At 33.3% G+C, this 24,670-nt stretch overlaps 1 protein-coding gene across 48 annotated transcripts in view; it reads right to left on the bottom strand.

Moving 5' to 3' along the window:
- RIMS2 (regulating synaptic membrane exocytosis 2) overlaps positions 1 to 24,670 on the bottom strand; it is a 773,441-nt gene that overhangs the window by 340,520 nt on the left and 408,251 nt on the right. For 29 of the 48 annotated variants that reach the window (XR_010141279.1, XM_063726779.1, XM_063726784.1 and 26 more), the window contains 6 exons: positions 13,948 to 14,156; positions 12,308 to 12,427; positions 8,904 to 9,003; positions 7,965 to 8,088; positions 6,016 to 6,062; positions 2,781 to 2,893 (listed from right to left, as the gene is read on the bottom strand). Coding sequence is in view for 47 of the 48 variants with exons in the window: in XM_063726779.1 (XP_063582849.1) it covers positions 2,781 to 2,893; positions 6,016 to 6,062; positions 7,965 to 8,088; positions 8,904 to 9,003; positions 12,308 to 12,427; positions 13,948 to 14,156 (713 nt within the window). In the remaining variant the exon portion in view is untranslated. Of the gene's footprint in view, positions 1 to 2,780; positions 2,894 to 6,015; positions 6,063 to 7,964; positions 8,089 to 8,903; positions 9,004 to 12,307; positions 12,428 to 13,947; positions 14,157 to 14,276; positions 14,345 to 24,670 lie in introns of those variants that run through there. The other 19 variants (XM_063726782.1, XM_063726783.1, XM_063726785.1 and 16 more) reach the window with 2 other exon arrangements.

Genomic DNA, 24,670 nt, shown 5'->3' with positions numbered 1-24,670 from the left:
ACTAACCAAAAGCAAAAATGTCCAAAGGTAGAAAAGAAGGAAAAAGGAATTGTCATGTTGGTTTATGACTTCCTAGTTTTCCTTAGGGTTGATATATGTAGATATATTTTTCCAACCTCTACATCATTAGAGCAAACCAAAATTGTCTCCAGGCTGATAGAGACAGGATTAAATATAAAGGGAACTATCATATACAAGATAGCATCTTAGTTATGTTTTCTTGGATGCAAAAATATAAGAATAAAATTCATAAATTACATGAAGGTAAAAACTTGTATTCACAGTGACTAGCACTATACCTGATGTGGGGGTCAAAACTTAACATATATTTCTTAAGTAGATGATTGGAGTTTAACTAGGTAAAATCATTTCTGAAGGAAAAATTTGAAAATAGATTTCAAGAATCCTAAAATTTTCCTTTGCCTTTTATATTATAATTTTATTTCTGGAAAGTTATCCTGACAATTTAATTTTGTCCTAACAAAAATATTCAAGATTTATATTCAAGGATTTCCACGGTATCATTATTCATAAAAATATAAGTTAGAAACAAGCAAGATAACCTATAATAGTGATTTAGGTTACAATGAAGTATTAAAATGGCCATTAAAACAATTTTAAGAGGAATTTTTAAAGACAGGAAAAAGCCCACAATATTACTAACAGAAAAATCAGGATTCAAAAGCATATTTTTTTTTTTAGTTTTGTTTAAAAATTTACATGTAGTGAATGGTTATATTTTAGTGTCAGGATTATAGGTGATTTTATGTCTTATTAATTTTCTGTACTTTCCAGATTTCCCACAATAAATATGCAGTATATTTATAACCAATATTTTTTATATATGTGGGTGGGGTATGGGTATATGTGTGAACAATTTCAAAACATATACAGCTAAAAGTTTTACTACTAATATCATAGTGGAACATATTCCTTCCAAGTCATAAGAAAAGGAGAAAATAGTACACATTTTAAATTACAAAATCATTTATAAATCTAAAGACTATAACTTTACATCATTATACATAAATTTAGAAGTGAAACTCGTAAGTTTATATTTCCCCCAAATATTTAACAGATGTACCTTTTACCATATTAATTTTGAACCATGAAGAAAAATAGTTGAATTTGAAATTTGTCTAAATCCCTGAACTATGCTTCTCATCCTACCCTCTTAGTCCAATCTGTAATAAGACCTTGGGATTCAAATGAGATAACAAAGTGATACTTACTTATTATAGAAATCTAACTTCCACTCCTTCTTTACCAACTCAAGCAAATTATACATACACACAGACACAGACAGACAGACAGACTTTTGGGGCTGGGATCATTATTTAAGGATGAACTATTGAAATGGTTCCATAATAAGAAACAACATTTATTAGCATTTTATAGTATAGTAGAAGAAAATACACATTTGTAACTATAAATGACAACATATGGGCTGTCGATATATGTAAGAATAAGTAGAAAGATGCTACTTATTTTGTAGACTTGAAAAAAGACCACTGGCCTCAAATGAAAAAGTTCACTCTGTTTATGAAATAGAAAGGAAAAAAGATAATAAAGGAAGAAATATATTTTAGTGGAACATTTACAATCTCCTAATAGCATCACATATTCCTTACGTAACTTTTCTGTTATTCTCACCTTTATGGTCAAAATCATTCTAAAAAAGACATGTCTAATGATTTTTTTAATAACTTCAAATGAACTTTTTTCCTTTTTGCATATACTTCCTATAACTCCTTTTAATTAATGAAAATACTTCAGAAAAATCAAATACTACCCTTTCCTCCCCACCCCACCCCCCAAAAAAAACCAAAGGAGAAATTTCATAGCTAATTTAACAAAGAGCTATCTTTTTTGGGCTTAAAATATCAGCCTCAAATAATTTAATTTTTAACTGTAACTTTTTTTTAATCCAAAATTCAAGGTCTGAATTTTGACAACCTAAATAGCATTTTAATACTAATGAAATTTCAAGTTTGGTAATCACCAACAATACTGGTAATATTAACCTGTATTTTTCTAATATATAACAATAAATTTATTATTTCACTATTTTAAAATGGTTTAATGAGGGAATTACAACAGAACAAATGAATAAAAAGTAAAGACTTAACATTTGTAAAGTTTCTCTAATATCAACACAATATAAAATTCATAAATGAACATTTAAGTTTTATTTTAAAATGTTCAAATCAGGGATCACTTAATGTGCAAAGTTATCTGAAGTATTTGGCAATCCATTATATATTTCTCTATTTATTTCATTTTGTCTATTGATAAAAACATCTCAAATATCATTATATTTCATAGCAATATTCAACTCCAATGATTACTATGAACTGACACCAAATATCCTTAAAGTTGAAAAGCAGTGAAGAATACGTATTTACTTTTATCTGAAATACCATCTTTATATAGTGCAACATTTTTATTTCTCTTAAAAATCTATGACGATTTATAGTCATCTTAAGGTATAGAGCAAAAATTATGAACTTGAATTTTGTTATAATTACTAACATAAAAAAAAGTTTAGGTACCTTTACAAAATCTAACTTTTATTAAATTCCAGAAAATCTAACTCTTAATAAATGAAGCAATATGATAAATAATCAAAATTGGATTTCAAAAATTAAAAGAATGAGAAAGTGGGAGGTTAAAAGCACAATTATGTTCTAGGAATAACTTGGTTTGTAAAAAACGAGCATCGTATTTTAAAAACACTATTTGATATTCCAAAAAGAAGAGTAAATGTAATGACTACATACTGAAAGTTGTCCTGATAAGAACTGTGGAACATCCCTCAACATTCCAGGACTCATGGGAGAGGTAATAGAAATAGAAGGACGGTCCATTTTTTGAGATTCAAAGGAGCTAGAACCTGAAACGATAATTACACATAGCGAATAATAACAATGGCTCTTCACAAGTATTTAGTAAGTTTTGCCATATATCTTTTAAATTATTTATTTTTCTGATGTCCACAAAATGTCATTATATAGACCATTTTCTTAGACACAACTTTCCAAATATTCTTAAAGGGTTTTTTTGGAAGCAAAAGTGCACTACAGGGATTCTCTTAAGACCAACAGTGAACCATTTTCTGTGCCAATTATAGTAGAGACAGGCCTCTACCTCAGGACTTAGTTACTATCTATTAAGTGTACTATATTCATATCTTACAATGACATATTAAGAAAAATTTAAAAGTAGAAACAAGGAGTAATCAAAACATAAATCATTAAAGCAACTGAAAGACTACATTTGCAAATATTAAGAAAATAAGTCCAAAATTATTAAATTTTTAAAACGATGTCTGGCAGAATATAACAAACTAGCAGAAAGAAGTAAGGGGCATGAAAAAAAGGAATAAAATGTTAAATATTTATTGTCACTATTTTGATTCTTGGGGACAAGAACATTCCCCGTATGTCTGTCGTGTTCTCTCGACAGAACATGCTGATATTCATTGGGATTCAGAACACTGGGGAAGACTTGGTTTTTTTTTTGTTGTTGTTGTTTTTTGAGACGGAATCTCATTCTGTCGCCCAGGCTGGAGTGCAGTGGTGTGATCTCGGCTCACTGCAAGCTCCTCCTCCTGGGTTCACGCCATTCTCCTGCCTCAGCTTCCCAAGTAGCTGGGACTACAGGCGCCTGCCACCACGCCCGGCTAATTTTTTGTATTTTTTTTTTTTTTAGTAGAGACGGGATTTCACCGTGTTAGCCAGGATGGTCTCGATCTCCTGACCTCGTGATCCACCAGCCTCGGCCTCCCAAAGTGCTGGGATTACAGGCGTGAGCCGCCATGCTCGGCCAGGAAGACCTATATTTAAGGGAATGGATGTATAAAAACTTAATTGGGAATACAGTGAACCTACAACATCTCTGGGACATCCAATGGGAGATGTAAAGCAGGTATGTGGAAGTACAGATGGGACCAAATGTCAAAGTAGAGACTAGTGTTGGAAATTAACCTGTAGAGTGGTATGCCTAATTGGAAATGAGGGGAAACTGCAAGCCTTGGGATTAGAAGTAATGGTGATACCTTTTATATTACTAGCAAGTAGAAAGAATGAAACCTTTCTACTAAGAAATAAGCTGGGTTTTTTGTTGTTGTTGTTGTCATTGTTGTTGTTTTTTACAATAAAGGTTGTTAAGCTTCAGGCAGCAGGAAGACACAACAGAATGTATTCTTTGAACATCCAGGTGTGTAGGGACAATGATAGCTCCTTTTGATAATGTAAACTTGGAAGTCATACAGCTGGCAATTACAACCATAAGAAGAAAAAACTTTATTGAGTAACCAGGAATAAAGAGGGTTAAGGACAGGGGCTTGGAAAAAATCAATGTTTAAAGAATAAAAGATTGGATCTAATCTGAGAAAGGACTCCTGTCTCCTCAGAAACAATTTTGGAATTGTAGGGGTCTTTTTAAATAGCTAAAATAAGATAAAGGTTTCCATGCTGCTCATGCAATATCTGAGAGATGTAATAAAGGTGAATAAAAATTTTAACCTACCCCATAGGATTGTTGTAAAAATTAAATGTGATGGTATAGGTACAACATCAAGCACAGTTACAAGTACTAAATAAAATGGGAGCAATAAGGATAATGATGATAATATCATTTTATTATAATTATAATTTTATTATTTATGTTACAGTTTTATGTGATCATGATATTATTTTGGATAAAATCATTTAGCACGTAGTCAAAGATACTAAATCAAGCCATGGGACCATATTGTAAAGTATAGAGCTATGGCATTCAAAGGACTACTCTGATAAAGACTTTAAAGAAACTTGTAATTGTAAATATGAAAGTAAAAAACATCTATTTTAATAGTACATTCTCAATTATTGTGGTATATAGAGAATCTGACCACTTCTCACCATCCTCATTGCCACCACCACGGTTTAAGTCACCACTATCTTGCCACTAGATTAGCCTTCTCCCTAGTCTCTTTGCTTTTACCCTCAACTCTATTTAATCTATTTGCAATCTAGTAGCCAGATTTTAACACAAAACCATCCTAGATAGCTCCCAATTTTCCTGAAAGTAAAAGTCAAAGTCCTTACAGTGGGTTATATAGCCTATGCAATTTGCTCATTATTCCTCTATCCTCATTCATACCATTCTTCCTCTTGCTCACTCCATTCAGCTACACTGGCCTCGTTGAATTTCCTTAAATGCACCTTAGGCTTTCTTGCCATTGCATCCACCTATCCTGTACCTGGAAAGATTTCCCCCCAGGCAGCCACTCCAAATGTTTCCTTCAATCCTTCCTTCTCAGTGTGGTCTATCCTGATCAACATATTTCAAACTGCAATCCTTTTTTTCCTCTCTCCCAATATCCCTTACTGTACTCTCAATCAATAAAGTAACTTAGTTCATTGGAAAAAATTAACATTTGAAATAGCACTCAAATAGTTTTTAAAATTATAGATAAATTTGACATTAAACTTCTGTATTTATTGTTCCACTACTGCTCTGATGTTAAATCAGAACTGTTATCCCACTTTTCAAAAATATAAATTAGAATAAATGTAATTATTCACTAGTTTATTCCAAGCATTTCCCCCCACTTAATGAGGATGAGGTTACAAATTTTAAAACTAGGGGAAGTTTTGGGGGTGAATTTTTGGGAGTAGTGAATATATTCATGATTTTTTGTTGGGATGATGGTTTCACAGGTATATATGTATTTCAAGACTTACCTAATTGTGTACTGTAAGTATGTGCAGTTTATTGTAGTATACCTTAATAATGCTATCTAAAAATCTGTAATAAGACGTGTTTAAAAAAAACTTAAAATATTCTACATTTTTGTATTTTTTCCCACAGTGACATGAAATAATACTAAATTTTCCATCTTTATATGCTTACAGACTTAATAACAAGGTTATCATATTTCTTACTTCACATTACTAGCTAAATACTTCATCTGACTTCTGATGAATGCAATTATAAATAACATTTTCTTCCAGCATAAATAAAACTTACTGGACTCCAGTTGTGCATGTGTGCTATCAGGTATTCTCGGTATATCTCTGAAATGATAAAAAAAAAAAAAAAGAAAAAGAAACTGTTTCAACAATTAATGCAACTCATATTTTTTATCATTATCAACCTATTAATAGGAGAGTGTAAAATGAAGAAAACTGTGTATAATAGTGGCATTATATAAAATAGGAAACAAATAAGCCTTAGTACTTATTGCTAATAAAAGTATCCTGGGCTAACCCCAATTATTTAAAAGGAATTAAAATTCACATGCATCCACAGCATACTTTTAAAAATAGACTTTATTTTCTATGTGCCTCACTACACAATTACCCATTATAAAAAATTTGTATTCAACAAGATAAGTTTTACAGATACATTTTTATTCTATTCTGCTCTTTGGTTTTACCTGCTATTCTAAATCAGTAACATTAAAGTGCAAATAAAATATCACCAAAATAAAAAGTAAGATATTCATATTGTGATTAAAACTCATTTTATTTAATTTATTTTTATTTTTTTAAGATGGAGTCTCACTCTGTCACCAGGCTGGAGCGCAGTGGTGCGATCTCAGCTCACTGCAACCTCCACTTTCTGGGTTCAAGCAATTCTCCTGCCTCAGCCTAATTTTTGTATTTTTAGCAGAGACGAGGTTTCACCATGTTGGCCAGGCTGGTTTTGAACTCCTGAATTCAAGTGATCCATCCGCCTCGCCCTCCCAAAGTGCTGGGATTACAGGCGTGAGCCACCGGAAACTTTTAAAATGTAGTAACATCATTGAGAAAAAGGCAAACATGTTTCTTATGGGGAATCTCAACATTACCTTGGAACTATATTTACACCAAAAATAACTGTATCTTTTTATTTGAGATTTGACACAAGGGGTAAATATTAATGGTTACATTCATTCAGTAAATTACATAAAGGACTATAAATTCTTTAAAATATTAAACAAAAATATGACTTGAAGATCCTTTAATACCAAGAAATATATTTGATCAATACACTAATCTTATGCACTGCAGTTTTACTATAATACAAAACTATGAAAAGACAAAATAAAAAATGAATACAATTTCAAGTGCCAGATTTAATACTTTAAAATGAACATTTCAATAAAACTAAGCTACCACCCTAAGTCGTTTTCTTCAGCATTTTTAAAAAAGAGATAAAAATAATACAGGCCCATCATTTCCTAAATGAATTAAAACTGGACATTACCATTCTACAACAAAGGATTTCTGTAGGCTTTACCCTAGAATGCTCGTACCCCAAATCTGCATGTAATAATTCACTAACAGTAATATTTTTCTGTTGCTTTTACTCTGATATAGGTATATATTTTACCTTGGCATATAATGTAATTCACTTGCCTCTTTAATATTTATTGCCAGTGTTTGGAAATTGTCAATTGTAATTTATAGGCATTATATTTAATGCATAGGCATTATAAAACAGAGGTATAAATTACAAAGCCAAAGAGTACTTTGGTGTTTGCTTATTTTTGGTCTGTTTGTCTACCTTGCTAAAAAACATTTCATGTTTTTCCATAAACTATTACCTCTATCTAGGAATTGTATGTCCTTTGGCCCTTTCTTTCCTATGTTGAAATCTCTATTTTGAAAAATGTAAAATTTGTAGACTATAGATGATTTATAGTCTCCTTCCCCTACTAAATCCTATAACCACCTTCTAAAGTGTTACAACAAAATGAATAAACACCTAAATATTTCTTCTTTTGTAATTAACTGTATATTCTACCATCTATATGATCAGATAAAGAGATATCATTATTTTTGATGTGGTGCTTTTGGTAAGGAAAGAGAAAAAGTTATTGTCTACAAAATAATTTATTTCCATAAAGCAATCAGAAATTATTAAATGGCACATTACAAATTGTTTAACAGTGTTCAACTTCACACACATATAAAATACTGAAACCAACTTACCCAATAGGCCTTGAAACTACAAGTTCTACTTGTGGTTCAGGTTTGGATTCTAGAATGATGTTGTATACTTCCTCAAATGTGGCTCCTTGCAGTAGTCTTCCATTCCATTCTAATACTTCATCACCTATAGTGTGTGTCAGTAATAATAATCTTATAAAGAAAATTTGATCCAACAAATTACACTTAAGGGCATATTAAACTTCAATAAACTCCATAGGATAAAATAACCATTATACAATACGAAATATACTGAGAACAACAGGTCCAGTGACACAAAATTTGATGACCATGGTGATTAGTATATTTCACAGGAAAGGACAATGATCTGAGGAAAAAATTACATAAACATTATCTCTATGGGATTTCTTAATAGAAATTCGAATTCTAAGCAACTATCAAAATCAGTTGCCTCCTTAAAGATTTTATGACTCTATACTCCAGGTTTCTCAATATATGTGCAACTGAGCACCTTGTTTTTGTAAAGAGTTTCCACTATCTAAATTCTCTTGTAAAAACCTTAATAATTAGTATATTATCAAATCCTCTTTAAGGTACTCAAGGATTTCTCCAACAGTATCCATTAACAAAGAGATAAGGGGTGACACATGGTAGGAAATACGTCTTTATCCATAAAGTTTGTTCTAAACTATGTTGGAATTTTCTGAAAAGAAAAAGGTCTTAGGGGAAACAAAATAGGTTAATATTAGATACAGATTAGAACACCAATCAGAAAAAAATAAGATAAAGTCAAATAAAAATGATTTTTATCTACTATGACTCAAGAAATAATAGTTTTGACTTTCCATTAATAAATAGAGATTTATATCTAAGTTAAATGAGCTCTTTGTTATTGTCAAATCACTTCTAAATAAATGAAAATAACTCATAAATACTAAAGTTGAATGGTTTAAATGTAAATAATCAAAGGTAAAACCCTACCTGGTCTAAGATGTCCTACAGTATCAGCTAAACTTCCTTTTTTTACTTTAGTAATAAATGCACAAAGCCGACCTGATTCAGTCATCTTTCCTCCTACAACCTGTTTAAAAGAGGAAAGTATTAACATGGGAATATTGTTAAAATAAGCATAGTTGAAGATTCAGGTAAAAAAATACCTAGAACAATTTGCAACACCTAAAACGCTAATTTAATGTACAGAAAATGATTTCTTAAATAATTTATTGTCTCTATTAGGTTAGCACATGCCCTAAGAGCTAGGTCTTTTTCACATATTCCAACTGTTTTACCATTTAATCCATAATTTGCTGAAATGTTGCATAACTTAGAAACAACATAACAATTGGTAATTTTTGTCCTTATTCAGGAATTCTTGCTTTTCTCATTTCCAAAACCTTTTTACAGTATCATTAATTATATAAACATTTCTTATTATGGATGTAAATACTTTAATACAAAATTTTCGTTTCTTTTACTGTAATTAGGATATGCCACCAAATTTTCATTGGTAATCTTTTAGAAACATTGATAATGTGCTTAATGATGATGGATCTTTCTTGAAAAAAATTACAAAATTTATTTAATCGCATCAGAAGTAATATAAACTTCAGACCATCTGAATCTTAATTTTTCATTTTTATGTTTCTATTAAAATATAACTTTTAGAAAATGAATAAAAATGTTAGGAATAATGCTGTGGAGTCATATGTATACCTGCTGTGGAGTCATATGTATACTTGTATATCTTACAAAACTAATGCTTTGATTCTAATCAACTGCCATTCAGTCAATATCTCAATTTGATGGCAAGTGACGCAAATAATGGCAACTCACTGACTGAAATGAATTGGTTTTTCTCTTCTAAATAGAGTGAAAGTTATTTGAATTCAAAAATCATGGGGTGTATCTTATTCCATGCATTTTTTCCATAATTACAGTGAATTACACATAGCTTCAATTCAGTTAATAAACTAATTAGTCCTATGTTTGATTCTGAAAATTAAATGTATAGCTCTTATTGACTTATATCCTTAAGTAAATATTTAAAAACTTTCTTGGCTTAACAAACATTAATAATAATTAGTTATACTGGCTATAATGATTATTGATATCTTAAAGCTTGCCAGACACTTTACTAAATGTTTGTATGTTGATTTATTTAATCATATTACAACAATTCAATTATCCTCATTGAATAGGTAAGAAATCTAAAGCTAAGAGAAGTTTATTTGTCCAGTTTCATGTAACTAGTAACTCCTGTATTTGGAATTAAAGCCAAGACTTCCTAACCTTTACTCTAACACTATAATAGGCATATCTGGATTAAAAAAAATTGTTTTTAAGACAAAAGGTCTCACTATTTTGCTCGGGCTGGACTTGAAACCCTGGGCTCAAGCAATCCTCCTGCCTTAGCCTTCCAAGTAGCTGGGACTATAGGCATATCTCACTGTCCCTGGAAATGGTCAAATTTGAATTTAAATCCCACCATCGTCACCATCTTGTGACCATGGGGAAGTTAAACACCTTTATAAGCCTATTTCTCATCTATTGTGAGTGTTCTAGGATAACAGATATAAAATGCTCAGGTGAGTGCAAGCACATGGATGCCACACAATAAATGTTAGTAGTCTGATATAGTTTGGATATTTGTCGCTGTGCAAATCTCACGTTGAATTGTAATCCCCAGTGCTGGAGGTAGAACCTGAGGAGAGGTGTTTGGATCATGGGGCAGATCTCTTATGGCTTGGTGCTGTCTTTGTAATAGTGAGTTCTTGCAAGATCTGGTCATTTAAACCTATGTGGCACCTTGCTTCCCACTCCCACTCTCTCTTCCTCCTGCTTTTGCCATGTGACATGCGTACTCTCCCGTCACCTTTGACCATAATTGTGAGCTTCCTGAGGCCTCCCCAGAAGCCAAGCAGATGTTGGCACCATGCTTCCTTTAAAGCCTGCAAAATTATGAGCTGATTAAACCTCTTTTCTTTATAAATTACCCAGTCTCAGGTATTTCTTTACAGCAATGCAGGAAAGTTCTAACACATAGCCCAATTCCACCTACATCCAAAGTTTCCTAATATCTCTTATATTCTACAGGACAATTTTTATAGGAATGGCTTAGCTCTAAAACATTTACTTTTTTTAGAGAGAGACAGAGTCTCACTCTGTTGTCCAGGCTGGAATGCAGTGGTGTGATCATAGCTCACTGTAACCTCGAACTCCTGGCAATCCTCCTGCCTCAGCCTCCTCAGTAGCTAGGACTCCAGGCATGTAATGCTATGTCCAGCTAATTTAAAATTTTTTGGACTGAGCGCAGTGGCTCACGCCTGTAATCCCAGCATGCTGGGAGGTCAAGGTGGGCAGATCACAAGGTCAAGAGATCAAGATCATCCTGGCCAACATGGTGAAACCCCGTCTCTACTAAAAATACAAAAAAAAAAAAATAGCTGGGCATGGTGGTGCACGCCTATAGTCACAGCTACTCGGGAGGCTGAGGCAGGAGAATCACTTGAATCCAGGAGGCGAAGGTTGCAGTGACCCAAGATCACGCCACTGCACTCCAGCCTGGGACATAGAATCTCAAAAACAAACAAACAAACAAACAAAAGTTTGGTAGAGACAGGACTTCACTATGTTGTCTAGGTCGGTCTCAAACTCCTGGTCTAAAGCAATTTTCCCACCTGGGCCTTCCAAAGTGTTGTGATTACAGGCATGAACCATGACACTCAGCATATTCTTTATTCATTTCAGGTTTTAATTGGTTATACTAGATGCACAAAAACCAAACAAAGCTCTATTTAATGTATTTACCAAATAATTTTCTGGTATTTTACTGTAAAACATAAATCAATATTTGTATTTAATCTCCCAGCATAATTATTTTTGTTTTTAGAATTCAAACAGTACTGTCTCTTAAGTGCACATATGCACATACACACATACACATTTTACAGCATTTATACAAAATTATATATATATACATATGTAATATACATATATACATATTACATTTCCCAAGTTTTCATTTTGAGTAATTATTAAAAAACTATCACTTTAATAAAATATAAACATAGATTTAGACTTAAAGAATAAACTGTATAGTTAAAATACGTTTGACTACTGTATTTCAGATTCAAGTAGATCTTAATGAGGTTACTTTTAATGTCTTCCAAATTTATATATACACAAGTATTACTGTGGAATTATGGCAACTTCTTAAATAATAGTGGGAAAATGAAATGTTTTAGATAATGAGTGTGAATCTTCAGAAACTATTGAAAATGGAAAAATACACTACTAAATTGGTACAGGTTGAAAGAGTTATCCTTTGCTTTTCTGGTAAATCTGTAAGAGTATAGAGCCAAAATCTCATACATTTTATTACATACCTTCAAGCCAAGCATTGCTCCTGAATCTCGAGGTACACTTCCATCTTTTAGACGCTTATTTAATAAAATGCGACCAATTAAACGATCTCCATCTTTAGATGGTTGCCAGGTTACAGGGTGCTGACATTTTGCATCAACAAACAAAATAAATAAATACAAAATAAATAAATGATTTTATTTATCATTTTCTGACAAATGATCTCTGATTGTACGACCTCTCTAAACTTGAGAATTCCAGTGTTATGATTACACAAACCAGCTTTCATTTCAAAGCACTGATCATAAGGGTGTACTATATTATGCTTATAACCTCAATATAATCTCAAAGTTTTTTTCAAAATCCAATTACTTCCAATTCTTACAGTTCTCTAACACAATACTGAAGTTATATAGCTCTACAAAATCTGAGAAATTTTGAAAATGCATGCAACTCTAATTATCTACATGCTGAAAAATAATTCACAGGCAGAAAAGATGCATTGAAATTCTATGCAAGTGAATTCATTTAAAAATGAAAATTTTCTCTTCAAACACTTTTGGAAGATTTTGAAAGCCTGTATTACAGTAAAAATTTAAAAGTCAAATCATATTAAAACATTACATTTGAGCCTATGATGAGGCCTTTTTTGAATAGGTTTCTAGATTAAAATAATAAAGTGTACACAAGCCCCAATAAATTCCGAATTGAATCTGCATGGGAGAAACAGGCTTCATCTACAGGTGAGAATAGATTACAGTTCTCATTTCTCAGAGGTTCTTTCACGATTCTTTCAGGTCTTTGATCTATTTAGTAAATTACCTTTACTAGATAATTCAATATATCCATTGTTAAATAACCTTGAAAACATTAGTAGTTTCTTTCTCAGGGCTGAACCAAGGCCTCTGTAAATAATGACACTATTCTGTTATGACTGATATTCTAAGTAAGGAAAGTAAATGATTTGTGTAATCATAGTTTCACAGTTATCAAAAAGTAATAGGCATATCTTCATGCAAAATTTAGCAGGCAAAACACAAGTTCCAGTCAATTACATCTATATGGTAAAAAGATTTCAAAAGTCCCACTATCCTAAGAGCAAAAATGATAAATATCAAAGCAGATGGCAAGGGCTCTAATACTAATTAATACTACATTAAAATGCTATGGCAATAAAACAAAAGACCAAAATGACAGTGAAAGGGAAAAAAGAAAAACAACTTTTTCTGTGCAAACAGACCCAATTATCTCCCTTTTGCCTGGGATTCAAACTATTAATAATTTAATTTTCATCCCAAGGAAAATATATACAAACAATCAAATAAGCCAATCCAAAACTTATTTATTATTTGTGGTTTTTAATAACATTACGAGGTTCTCTCATGCGACAAAAGACAAAACATTCCTTTGTTCCTAAGTTTTATTTTCATATACTTATTTTTTGGTATGCCGTCAAACAATAAAAACAGCAAAGCAAGCAAGAGGTTTTTTTTGGTTTGTTGTTTGTTTAGTTTGGTTTTGTTTTTCTTTTCTGCACCTTAAGAAATGCTACAGTGACCCTTGAGATGCCCTGTCCTTTTATTACGTTCTGTTTTAATGAGTGACAGAGAGCAAACGAAGACCAAATGAGCAGGTTAAAAGGCAGGCTCCACAATCTCAGTACCTTATCACTATGGCTATGCTCCTCGTTAAGGGTTGTGCTACTACACGTATCTACCCCAGAGTCCTTAATCTGAGGTTCAGACCATTCCAAATCCTCTTCCAAAGAGTGGCCACCAAAGTACATCATTTTCTTTTGTCTCTCAGACCTGGTGTTAGAGTCCGACAAAACTGCCTGCTCACTAGTTTTTCTTTTTCCCTTTTGACTGTCCCCTACAGGTATGGGATAAAAAAAAAAAAAAAGATACAAAAAAGAAACATGCAAAGGTGTAAATAAAAAAGGAAAAGTGAAATGATAACGAAAATTAAATAGTAAGGCTCCACATGTCTCACCAAAGACATTGGGGATGCCTCACTGCTATGCCAAGACGTATGATCCAACCAGTTGTAATCCATGTCTCCTGTGAGAGTCAGACAAAAGAGTGCAGTAAAGGAGATGGTGAAAAAAGGGACAGACAGAGACATTATAAACATTTTAAACTATGTGATCCTGTCTGGTCTCAAGAATTTTGTCTGTAGCACTCACTATATATATATATATATATACATATATATATATAGTGAGTGCTATATATATATGCCAGAAGAAAGCTAATATTCAAAATGAGTAAAATTTATAGAAAGTATAATATAAGGTTTATATCTCTAGACAGACCCTACGAAAGTCCTGCAAAAAGAGAAAAAGCTAATAATAAACAGAAATAGAAACAAAAAAATGTATATGCTGAAAAAGACTATTAGCTATCACTGTTATTCATGCTATTTTTTTTTTTTTTTTACTCCTATGCTGGTCTAAAGACATGAGTTTGTTCTCCAAAGATTAAGGGACATTTAAAATTTTACATTGGTTTGCAATAGCCAGTATTTTAAAAAGCCAAATAATTAAATGTCATTTCTGAAATGCAGTATGATATTCTTCATCATGCTAAAACCTCCTAAAAAATTTGTGTGGTTAAAAAAATGGTTTTCACAAAAGATTAATTTGTATGAAAATTATAAAACAAGTTCATTCAATATCTATTAGTAAAAATAAACAAACATCATGAATCACTTAATATTTTGAAATGATTTTTCAACATTTTTCAGAAATCACATTCTTATAATAAGTAAATTACAAAAAATTTTGTCAGACAATTTATGTAATTGGCAACTAAGAATGTATATCCACCATTTCCCAAACTTACATGCTTATTTGCTCAGTATTTCAAAATATAAAATATTTTTATCTTAAATTTTTTAGTCTATATATACACATATATCTTTTAAAATTCTATTTATAATTTTATTTTTCTAAAAATACTTACTGAACACCTTCCATTTGGTACGTATTGTGCTAAGCTCTACTTGAAAGGGTAAAACAATGAAATATGCTTACAACAGAGTAGGGATAGAGAAACAGAACAAATCATCAGTGTCATATAGAAAAATACAAGACACTATGAAAGAATACAATAAGATCTAATTTAGACTTTGGGGTCAGCAAACACCCCTCAAGTAATAATGTTTAAGATGAGAACTGAAAGATGTGACATGGTGCTATAAAAGAACTGAAGGAACACCATGGTTTCTGAACCAAAAAGAATGAAGAAGAATATAGTATTAAGTGAAACTGGTAAGGCAGCACAGAACAACTTAGGTAGGTCTTTCTATTTCATATTAAAGATTTTAAATTTCAAACACTGAAGGATTTTAAGTGAAATGGTGACATAATCTGATTAACATTTTAAAATGATGAATATATGTACTATATAGAGACTAGGTTGTATGACACCAAAAGTTAAAAGACATTTACAATAACCCTTGGGAAAGGTAATTATGGCTTGAATAAAGATAATAGCAATAGACATGGTAAGAAAAGAGGGACTGAGAGATGTTTTTGAAGTAGAAATAACAGTGTTAAAAAAGACTAAAGAGTCAAGGTTAACTCCCCGGTTTCTGGCATTAATAACTGAATGGAAGAAAAAATTTATGAGATGGAGAAGACTGGAGGAAGAACACTTCTTGTTAGGGAAGGGTAAGAGGGAATTAGTCTATTTCATAAAATATATGATGCCATTGACTATAGGATTCATAACTTTCAGGATATAAAAATGATAAAAATGTACATCTTAGAATATATTAAATATAGTGGTTGATTTTTGATATATTATTTGAACCTAGTGGACATATAAGAAGGAATCTGGTCAGGGTGTAATAAAACTTAAAGTTTTGGCCAGGCATCGTGGCTCACGCCTGTAATCGCAACACTTTGGGAGGCTGAGGCAGACGGATCATGAGGTCAAGAGATGGAGATCATTCTGGCCAACATGGTGAAGCCCCACCTCTACTAAAAATAGAAAAAATTAGCTGGGCATGGTGGTGCAAGCCTGTAGCCCAAGCTACTCGGGAGGCTGAGGCAGGAGAATAGCACAAACCCGGGAGGCGGAGCTTGCAGTGACCTGAGATCGCTTCACTGCACTCCAGCCTGGAGACAGAGCGAGACTGTCTCAAGAAACAGAACAAAGGCCGGGCGCGGTGGCTCACGCCTGTAATCCCAGCACTTTGGGAGGCCGAGGCGGGCGGATCACGAGGTCAGGAGATCGAGACCATCCTGGCTAACACGGTGAAACCCCGTCTCTACTAAAAAAATACAAAAAATTAGCCGGGCATGGTGGCGGGCACCTGTAGTCCCAGCTACTCAGGAGGCTGAGGCAGGAGAATAGCACGAACCCGGGAGGCGGAGCTTGCAGTGAGCCGGGATCGCGCCACTGCACTCCAGCCTGGGCTACAGAGCAACTCCGTCTCAAAAAAAAAAAAAAAAACCTCAAAGTTTTGATCTGGAGACATAAATTGGCAATAATTAACATATAGACAGGAGAATGTGAGATCATTTAGAAAAGAGGGTAAAATAAGGTATGAAGAGAACCCAAACTGAATTCTAACATTTAGGGTTTGATTTGAGGAAAAAAAAAAAAAAAAAAAGAAAAGATTCAGAAACAGCATGCAGAGAAAAAAAGGAAGGAAGGAGGGAGATAGAGGGAGGTCTACAAATCAAATAGAGTTTCCTAAAACAAAGAAGAAATCAACTATACTGAATGATTTTTACATATCAAATAAGATGAGGAGGTGAAAAATATGCATTGGATTTGGCAATCATGAAGATTAGAAAAGATGTCAGGAAGAACAATTGGATAGAATGATGAAAATTAAAATCAGGTTGAAGAAACTGAAGAACCAAGGGAAGTGAAAAAGTAGAAAAAGTTGTGTGTAAATGAATGGTTCTCAAATTGCAGTCCTCAAAATAGCATCATCAGCAACACCTGGGAACATGTTAGAAATGTAAATTCTTGGGTGCCACCCTAGACTTAATGAATCAGAAACTGTTGGTGGGCCTAGCAGTCTATATTTTAACAAGCCTTCCAGATGATTATGGTCAGATGTTTGAGAATTACTGGAGGCAATTCTTTTAAGAAACTCATTTATGAAAGAGAATAGGCTTCATTACCTAACACACACAATATGCAATTTGTAGAAAGAACCCCATTCTTTAACCTATGGGCTAGAGAAGTGCTTCCCAAGCTTTTTCATGGCACAAATAATTACAATATTGGTAAAACACTCTGGAGTACATGGAGATGACCAGTACATGGGATACTTATGCCCATGCCTGGATGGCTACCCAAAAAGCTAAGTGTATCTGTGTCTCAGAAAACCTGTAGCCCTTTCAAAATACAGTATTGTCCCACAACAAAGCATTGACAAATCTGTGCATTAGAGAAAAAACATTATGAAGCCTGTAAATAAAAATTCTTAACTGGTTTATGTGACAGTAAGAAAATTCAGCTCAAAATTTCTCTTCTCCCTCTGTGCTTGCAACCTACCAAAAAGGCAGAAACGTAATTCTTTTTCTCTGAAAATAAAAAAAAACATAAGCTGTTCAACCATTTGAAACTAAAGCAAAAACATCTGATTGACAAAAAAACTATCATATAGGCTGGGTGCAGTGGCTCACGCCTGTAATCCCAGCACTTTGTGAGGCCGAGACGGGTGGATCACCTGAGGTCAGGAGTTTGAGACCAGCCTGGCCAACATGATGAAACTCCGTCTCTAATAAAAATACGAAAACTAGCTGGGCATGGTGGCATGTAGCTCCCAGTCCCAGCTACTTGGGAGGCTGAGGCAAGAGAATCATTTGAACCCGGAAGGCGGAGGTTGCAGTAAGCTGAGACAGTGCCATTGCACTTCAGCCTGGGCAACAACAGAACGAGACTTCATCTCCAAAAACAAAAACAAAAACAAAACAAAACAAAAAACTGTCATGTATAAGTACTAACTAAACACTTGTTGAATAAGTAAAATTAGTGTCCCTGTAAGAATAAGATAATTAATGGTAATTCATATAGAAAATAGTCCTAAAAACTATTAAGACTGTTATTATAGACCTAATAATACTTTCCACTGGATATTCTTATTTTTTGCAGCTTAATAGTACAGAACTAAGATAATAAAATATCTTTCTTTAGTAACAGTACAAAAACGTATTATTGGGCTTTCCAGTTCTAGAACAAGAACTAGAAAGCACATAAAGAACCAAATGGAAATTTTAGAACTGAAAAATAACTGAAATACAAAAAGCAAATTGATGGGCTCAACCACAGAATGGAGGGGACAGAGGAATGACTCAATGAACTTGAAGATGGAACAATAAAAGTGACTCAATCTGAAAAACAGACAGAAAACAGACTAAAGAAAAAAAAAAAAAGAAAAGAAAATCAACGGAGCCTCAAGAACCTAAGAAACTATAGCAAAAAGTCTAACACTCATATCATTGTAAGTCCAGGAGAAAAGAAAGTGAATGGGTTTAAAAAAAAAAAAAAAGTATTCAAATAAATAAAGACTGAAAATTTCCCAAATTCGGCCAAAGATATAAGCCTACAGATTGAAGAAACTATGTAAAACCCTAAACAAACAATACCCAAAGATATCTGTCACAAGATACATCATAATCAAACTAAAACTAAAAACAAAATATCTTAAAAGCCCCAAGAAAAAAGCAACACCTTACCTAAAGGGGAAAAACAATTCAAATGATAGCCGACCTCTTTTCAGAAACCTTAGAGGCCAGAAGGAAGTGGCACAATATTTTTCAATTGCTAAAATAAGAGAAATGTCAACCTGAATTCTAAATATGATGAAATTATCTCTCAGAAATGAATGAGAAATACATTCTCAGGCAAAAGAAAACAAAGAGAATCTGTCACCAGCAGATCTACCCTAAAAAAATAACTAAAGGAAGTTCTTGAAACAAAAGAGAAACAAAAAAGAAGGAATCTGAAAGTATCAAGAAGGAATAAAGAAGATACTAAGCAAAAATATGGGTTTTCTTCTCCTCTTGAGTTTTCTAAATTATGTTTTTGATATTTAAAGTGCAGAACATACATTGTCTGATGTGGTTTTCAAAATATATGAAGAAAATATTTAAGACAAGTCCATTATGAGATAAGAGAGAAAATAAAGGAATTTAAATGACTTAAGGTTTCTACATTCCAGTCTAGTTAAACGTCAGCACAAATACAATGTGATAAGTTGTGTACATGTAATATATTACCTAAAGCAACCACACAAAAAAACCTACAAAAAGAAATACACTTAAACATTCTAGGTCAATCAAAACACAATTCACAAAATGTTTTAAAAAAATGTTCAAATAACCCGTAGGAAAAGAAAACAACAAAATGAACAATAGAAGGAACAAACAGAAAACAAAAAAGAAAATGACAAACTATAAATGAGCTGTAGACCAATATTGCTCATGATTATAAACACAGAAATCCTTAACAAAATACTAGCAAATAGAATTCAGTGACATGTAAAAAGAATTATACACTATGACCAAATGAGGTTTATTCCTGGAATGCAAGACTGGTCGAATATTTGAAAATCAATGTGATCTACATATTAAAAAGTTAAAGGAAAAAAATTACATGATCTTATCCATTGAGCGTTGTTGTAGAAAACGCATTCATGATTTTTAAAAACTCTAAAAAAATAATCGAGGGGAACTGGCTCAAACCAACATAGAACAACAATAAAAATCCAACAGCTAAGATCATACTTAATGATAAAAGGCTGAATGCTTTATATAAACAGAAATTTCACCAAAGAAGATATCTTCATTTATAACAGGCAAAAATTGGAAACAACCAAAATATCCATTAATAGCTGTGGTATATCTATACCATGGAATGCTACTTATAATAAAAAGGAAAAAACTATACACACAACATGGATAGACCTCAAGGGCATTACATGAATTGGAAAAAAACATGAAATGTCACATACTGTATGCTTTCATTCATATATCATTCTCTAAATGATAAAAATATAGACATAAAGTACAAATTAGTGGTTGGCAGACGTCAGGGATGGTGGAGAGGGAGTAGGATGTCATTAGAAAGAGGAAGCGTAAGAACGATCTTTGTGGTAATACAGTAGTTCTTCATCTTTATAGAAGTGGTGGTTATATGAATCCACATATGTGATAAGATGTCCTAGAACTACAAAAACATTGTTCCAGTATTAGTTTTTTAATTATAGCTATGCAAGATATAACCACTGAGGAAACTGGGTGAAGCATATATAGGATCTCACTGAACTATCTTTCCAACTTCCTACAAATCTATTAAATACTTCAAAGTAAAAATCTAAAAATAATGTTTTGCTGCCTTCATAGACTGTCACCACCCCATCACAACAGGTGTTCAAAGAAACGGCTAGAGTATCACTTGTCAGCACGATGTAGAGAAGGGTCAATGCTTCAGACAGGAAGTTACACAAAAAGCACACTAAATCCTGTCTAACTCTGGTATTCAGTTATTCTATTAACACAAGTTAAACATACTTAAACATGAGGACCTGACAAAAAATAATCTAAAAATTTGAACCTTTGACTAAAATTTCTCCTTCACTTACCTCTATTGTAAAATACAAACTAACCTGATTCTGTGTGTACGTGTGTTCTATACACAGAGAAAAAATGTTCATATATTCTATTTACAACATTTTTTCATACAGTCATTACATTAAGACAACAGTTCATTAACTTTTATGTCATTGTTTTTCATTACTTTGGGTTAATAAATACTTAAAAATTAAAACACATAGTACATAAAGGCATTCTTCAACAACCTCATTTTCAACTTCATCATGTTTATAAAGTAATAGCATGTTGTAACAGAAAGAGTTTTATAGTTGAAGCTAGAAAAGCTATACTAATATACTGACTTCACCCCTTATCAATTTTATGACTTGTACAAGTCATGGGCCTCATTTTCTCATCTGTTTTGAAAAAAATTAGTTGCGATATCTAACAGATTGCTGAGAGTTTTAAATAAGATAGTCATGAAAGCTCTTTGTAAAGTGTAGTCATACCAAGTTCATGATATCATCATCATTTTTTAAAAAATATTAACTTTCATTCTAATTAGGTATGGAACATTTAACTATGACCCTTTTATGTTTTTTATTTCTCTTCTTGGTATTCTGTCCTCCTTTTCAACTTGCCAAGTTATATATGTGGGCATTTCCCAATGTGTATTCCATGGAATACTGGTTCTGCAAAACGTTAAAGGGCATTGAGTAATTTAAAAGTTCTCTAATCAAATAACTTTGGAAAACTCTGGTTTACGTACAATTAAATAGATTTCTTGAGTGTAGGACTTTTTTCAAATAATAACGACAATATGCTTCACTAAGAGGATTATATAATATATTGTTTCCACAAACTTAATTGAAACACACAAGCTTTCTCAGAGGACAAGTGTCCCAGGAACTATATTTTGAGACATACTGCTGAAACCTTCCTGGAGGGTCATTTCCTCTCACAAGATAGTCACTAAAACTGATAATAACTCTTAAGTCTTTCCCATTCCAAAGAAAATGTTCTAGTAAACTATTAAACACAAAGTCCAACTAAAAAAGGTCATAATAGGGTATATTATGTAAGGCAATGGTTTGCAAACTATGTTCCATGGAGTTGATTTAGAGAAAACTGTTGGACGCTGTGCAGAGGACTGATTCTAAGATGGTAGTCCATAATCCCCACCTCATGGTATTCATGCCTTTGTATATGAGACACAAGTCATATGACCTGTGACTTGCTCATAAACAAGGTAGGGGGATGGCAAGGTGATGGGATCTTACTCCCATGACACTGTTAAATTTCATAAGACTTTGCCTTGCTAGTCAGCTTGTTTTAGATACTCTCTTTGCTGGCTTAACGAAGTAAGCAGCCATGATGTAAAGCCCATGTTACAAAGGAAATGCAGGCAGCCTTTAGGAACTGTGGATACCTTCTAGGAACTACTAACAGCCTTTAGAAGATGTGGGGGAGCTGATGGCAGCTTCTTGTCAAAAGGAAATAAATTCTGCCAACAATCTTATTAAACTTGGAATCAGATTCTTCCCTGCATCAAGTGTCCAGATAGAAATGCAGCACAGATGACAACTTGATTGTAGCTGCAGGAAACCTAACATAGCCATGCTAAGACTCCTAACCAACAGAAACTATGAGATAATAAACATGTGTTGTTGTTTTAAGCCGCTAAGTGTCTGGTAATTTGCTCTTAATTCATTGCCAGCTCTGAAAGCAGCAGATTTTAGAATAGGAACCAAACCAAAATGTCAGTAGATCTAGAGGCCCCATGTGCTTAGAAAAAGTCTTAAGCTCCAATACAAAAGCATGGCTGGCTAAAGTACAGTAGAATTTGAAATAGGATGATAAACATTATCAATAATTAGCTTATTTTTTAAAATCTTGCTCTTTTGGTATTACCAACATATTCTTCTTTAATAACATGTAATTGATGAAATGATCGTATATACGGCATATTTTAGAATTCATCTTAATAATTACACAATGTGAAACTGTTCTAGGTTCCACAGGTACAAATAGGAGCTTAAGAAATTCACATTCTAGAAAGAAAAGTAAAATATATAATTTAAATATGTATATAGATTTCCTTGGAAGCATATAGTCTCATTTCCTGCAACTAGTGGGCATAAACAGCTAAGTATCAAGCCCAAGTGTTAATTATAAAGGTAACAATGCTCTAAAGAAAGAAAAATTCTCAATGTCAGCAAGTTTGCCACACTAAGGGCAGATTCCTGATAGTAGGGAAACCTGAGGCATGGAATGGGGACATCTTAGCTCCATGTACTTGAAATTCCTAAAACTAGATCCCCTGAACCCTCTGAATCTGAGGATTCAGATGCCCCTCCATTTGCTAAAGAAATAAGAAACACACTGCTGAGGCAGACACCAGCATCATTGAGAATACCAGTGTTGGCTTTCCTCTTACTGATAGGGCTGACAATAAGAGATGTTGTTACTCATCTGGGCTCCCCAAAAACAATCAGATAAAGAGGAGCCTGAAATAGAGGCCAGGTGACAGCTATTAGCAATCAAATACATAGTAAGTGTGCCATTATTATAATGAGTATCAAGGTAGGAGTGGTAGCCACAGAGTATGAATACACAAAGCTAAGAAGAAGATCATTGAGCACAGCATCCCTGGGGGCAAGACAGATGGGCAACTAATGAGGATATGCCCAATCTATATAATCAAAACAAAAATTATGGATGATCAGGAGGCTAAGGGAAACCACCCCAATAAAAAGACAAAACTCCTTGCATAGTTTCTGGATCTAAACCAGTTTTCAGACATGGAATCCTGTGACTGAAAGAAAGGATGAGTTGCCAGGAGGAAGAACTCTAACATCACGGAAAGTGAATTCAGCCATTTTCTCAGGTAACAGTAAACACAGGAAAGGAAATAACCCATACATTTTAAGAACCATTGGACACAATGAACCTAGTTGACAGTGACACCGAAATTCCCAGTATCATCATAACCCCACTTTTAAATTGGGGTTATATAGAAAATAAGTAATAAATTGAGTCCTGGCCCAAGTCTGGCCCATGGTGGGCTCAATAATTCCACAGATTCCATTTAGTGGTATTTACAGCAGTCTCCATATAGACATACTTGGTATTCAGAATAACCCCTACATAGTTCCTTGGCCTGTGGAATTAAGAACTACTATAATGGCCTGGCCAACACAGTGAAACCCTGTCTTTACTAAAAATACAAAAATTAGCTGGGCGTGGTGGTGGGCACTTGTAATCCCAGCTACTCAGGAGGCTGAGGCAGGAGAATCGCTTGAACCTGGGAGGTGGAGGTTGTAGTGAGCTGAGATCACGCCACTGGACTCCAGTCTGGGAGACAAGAGTGAGACTCCATCTCAAACAAACAAACAAAATCTCTCAGCATTTGCTTGTCTGTAAGGGATTTTATTTCTCCTTCACTTATGAAGCTTAGTTTGGCTGGATATGGCTACCTGAGTTCAAACTATACTACAAGGATACAGTAACCAAAACAGCATGCTACTGGTACCAAAACAGAGATATAGACCAATGGAACAGAACAGAGCCGTCAGAAATAATACCACACATCTACAACTATCTGATCTTTGATAAACCTGACAAAAACAAGGAATGGGGAAAGGATTCCCTATTTAACAAATGGTGCTGGGAAAACTGGCTAGCCATATGTAGAAAGCTGAAACTGGATCCCTTCCTTACGCCTTATACAAAAATTAATTCAAGATGGATTAAAGACTTAAATGTTAGACCTAAAACCATAAAAACCCTAGAAGAAAACCTAGGCAATACCATTCAGGACATAGGC

Source organism: Pongo abelii, chromosome 7 (assembly GCF_028885655.2).
Source record: "Pongo abelii isolate AG06213 chromosome 7, NHGRI_mPonAbe1-v2.0_pri, whole genome shotgun sequence".
NCBI classification, from domain to species: Eukaryota; Metazoa; Chordata; class Mammalia; order Primates; family Hominidae; genus Pongo; species Pongo abelii.
Note: the sequence above shows the minus strand (reverse complement) of the source record. Positions and strands in the feature narration are given on the sequence as shown.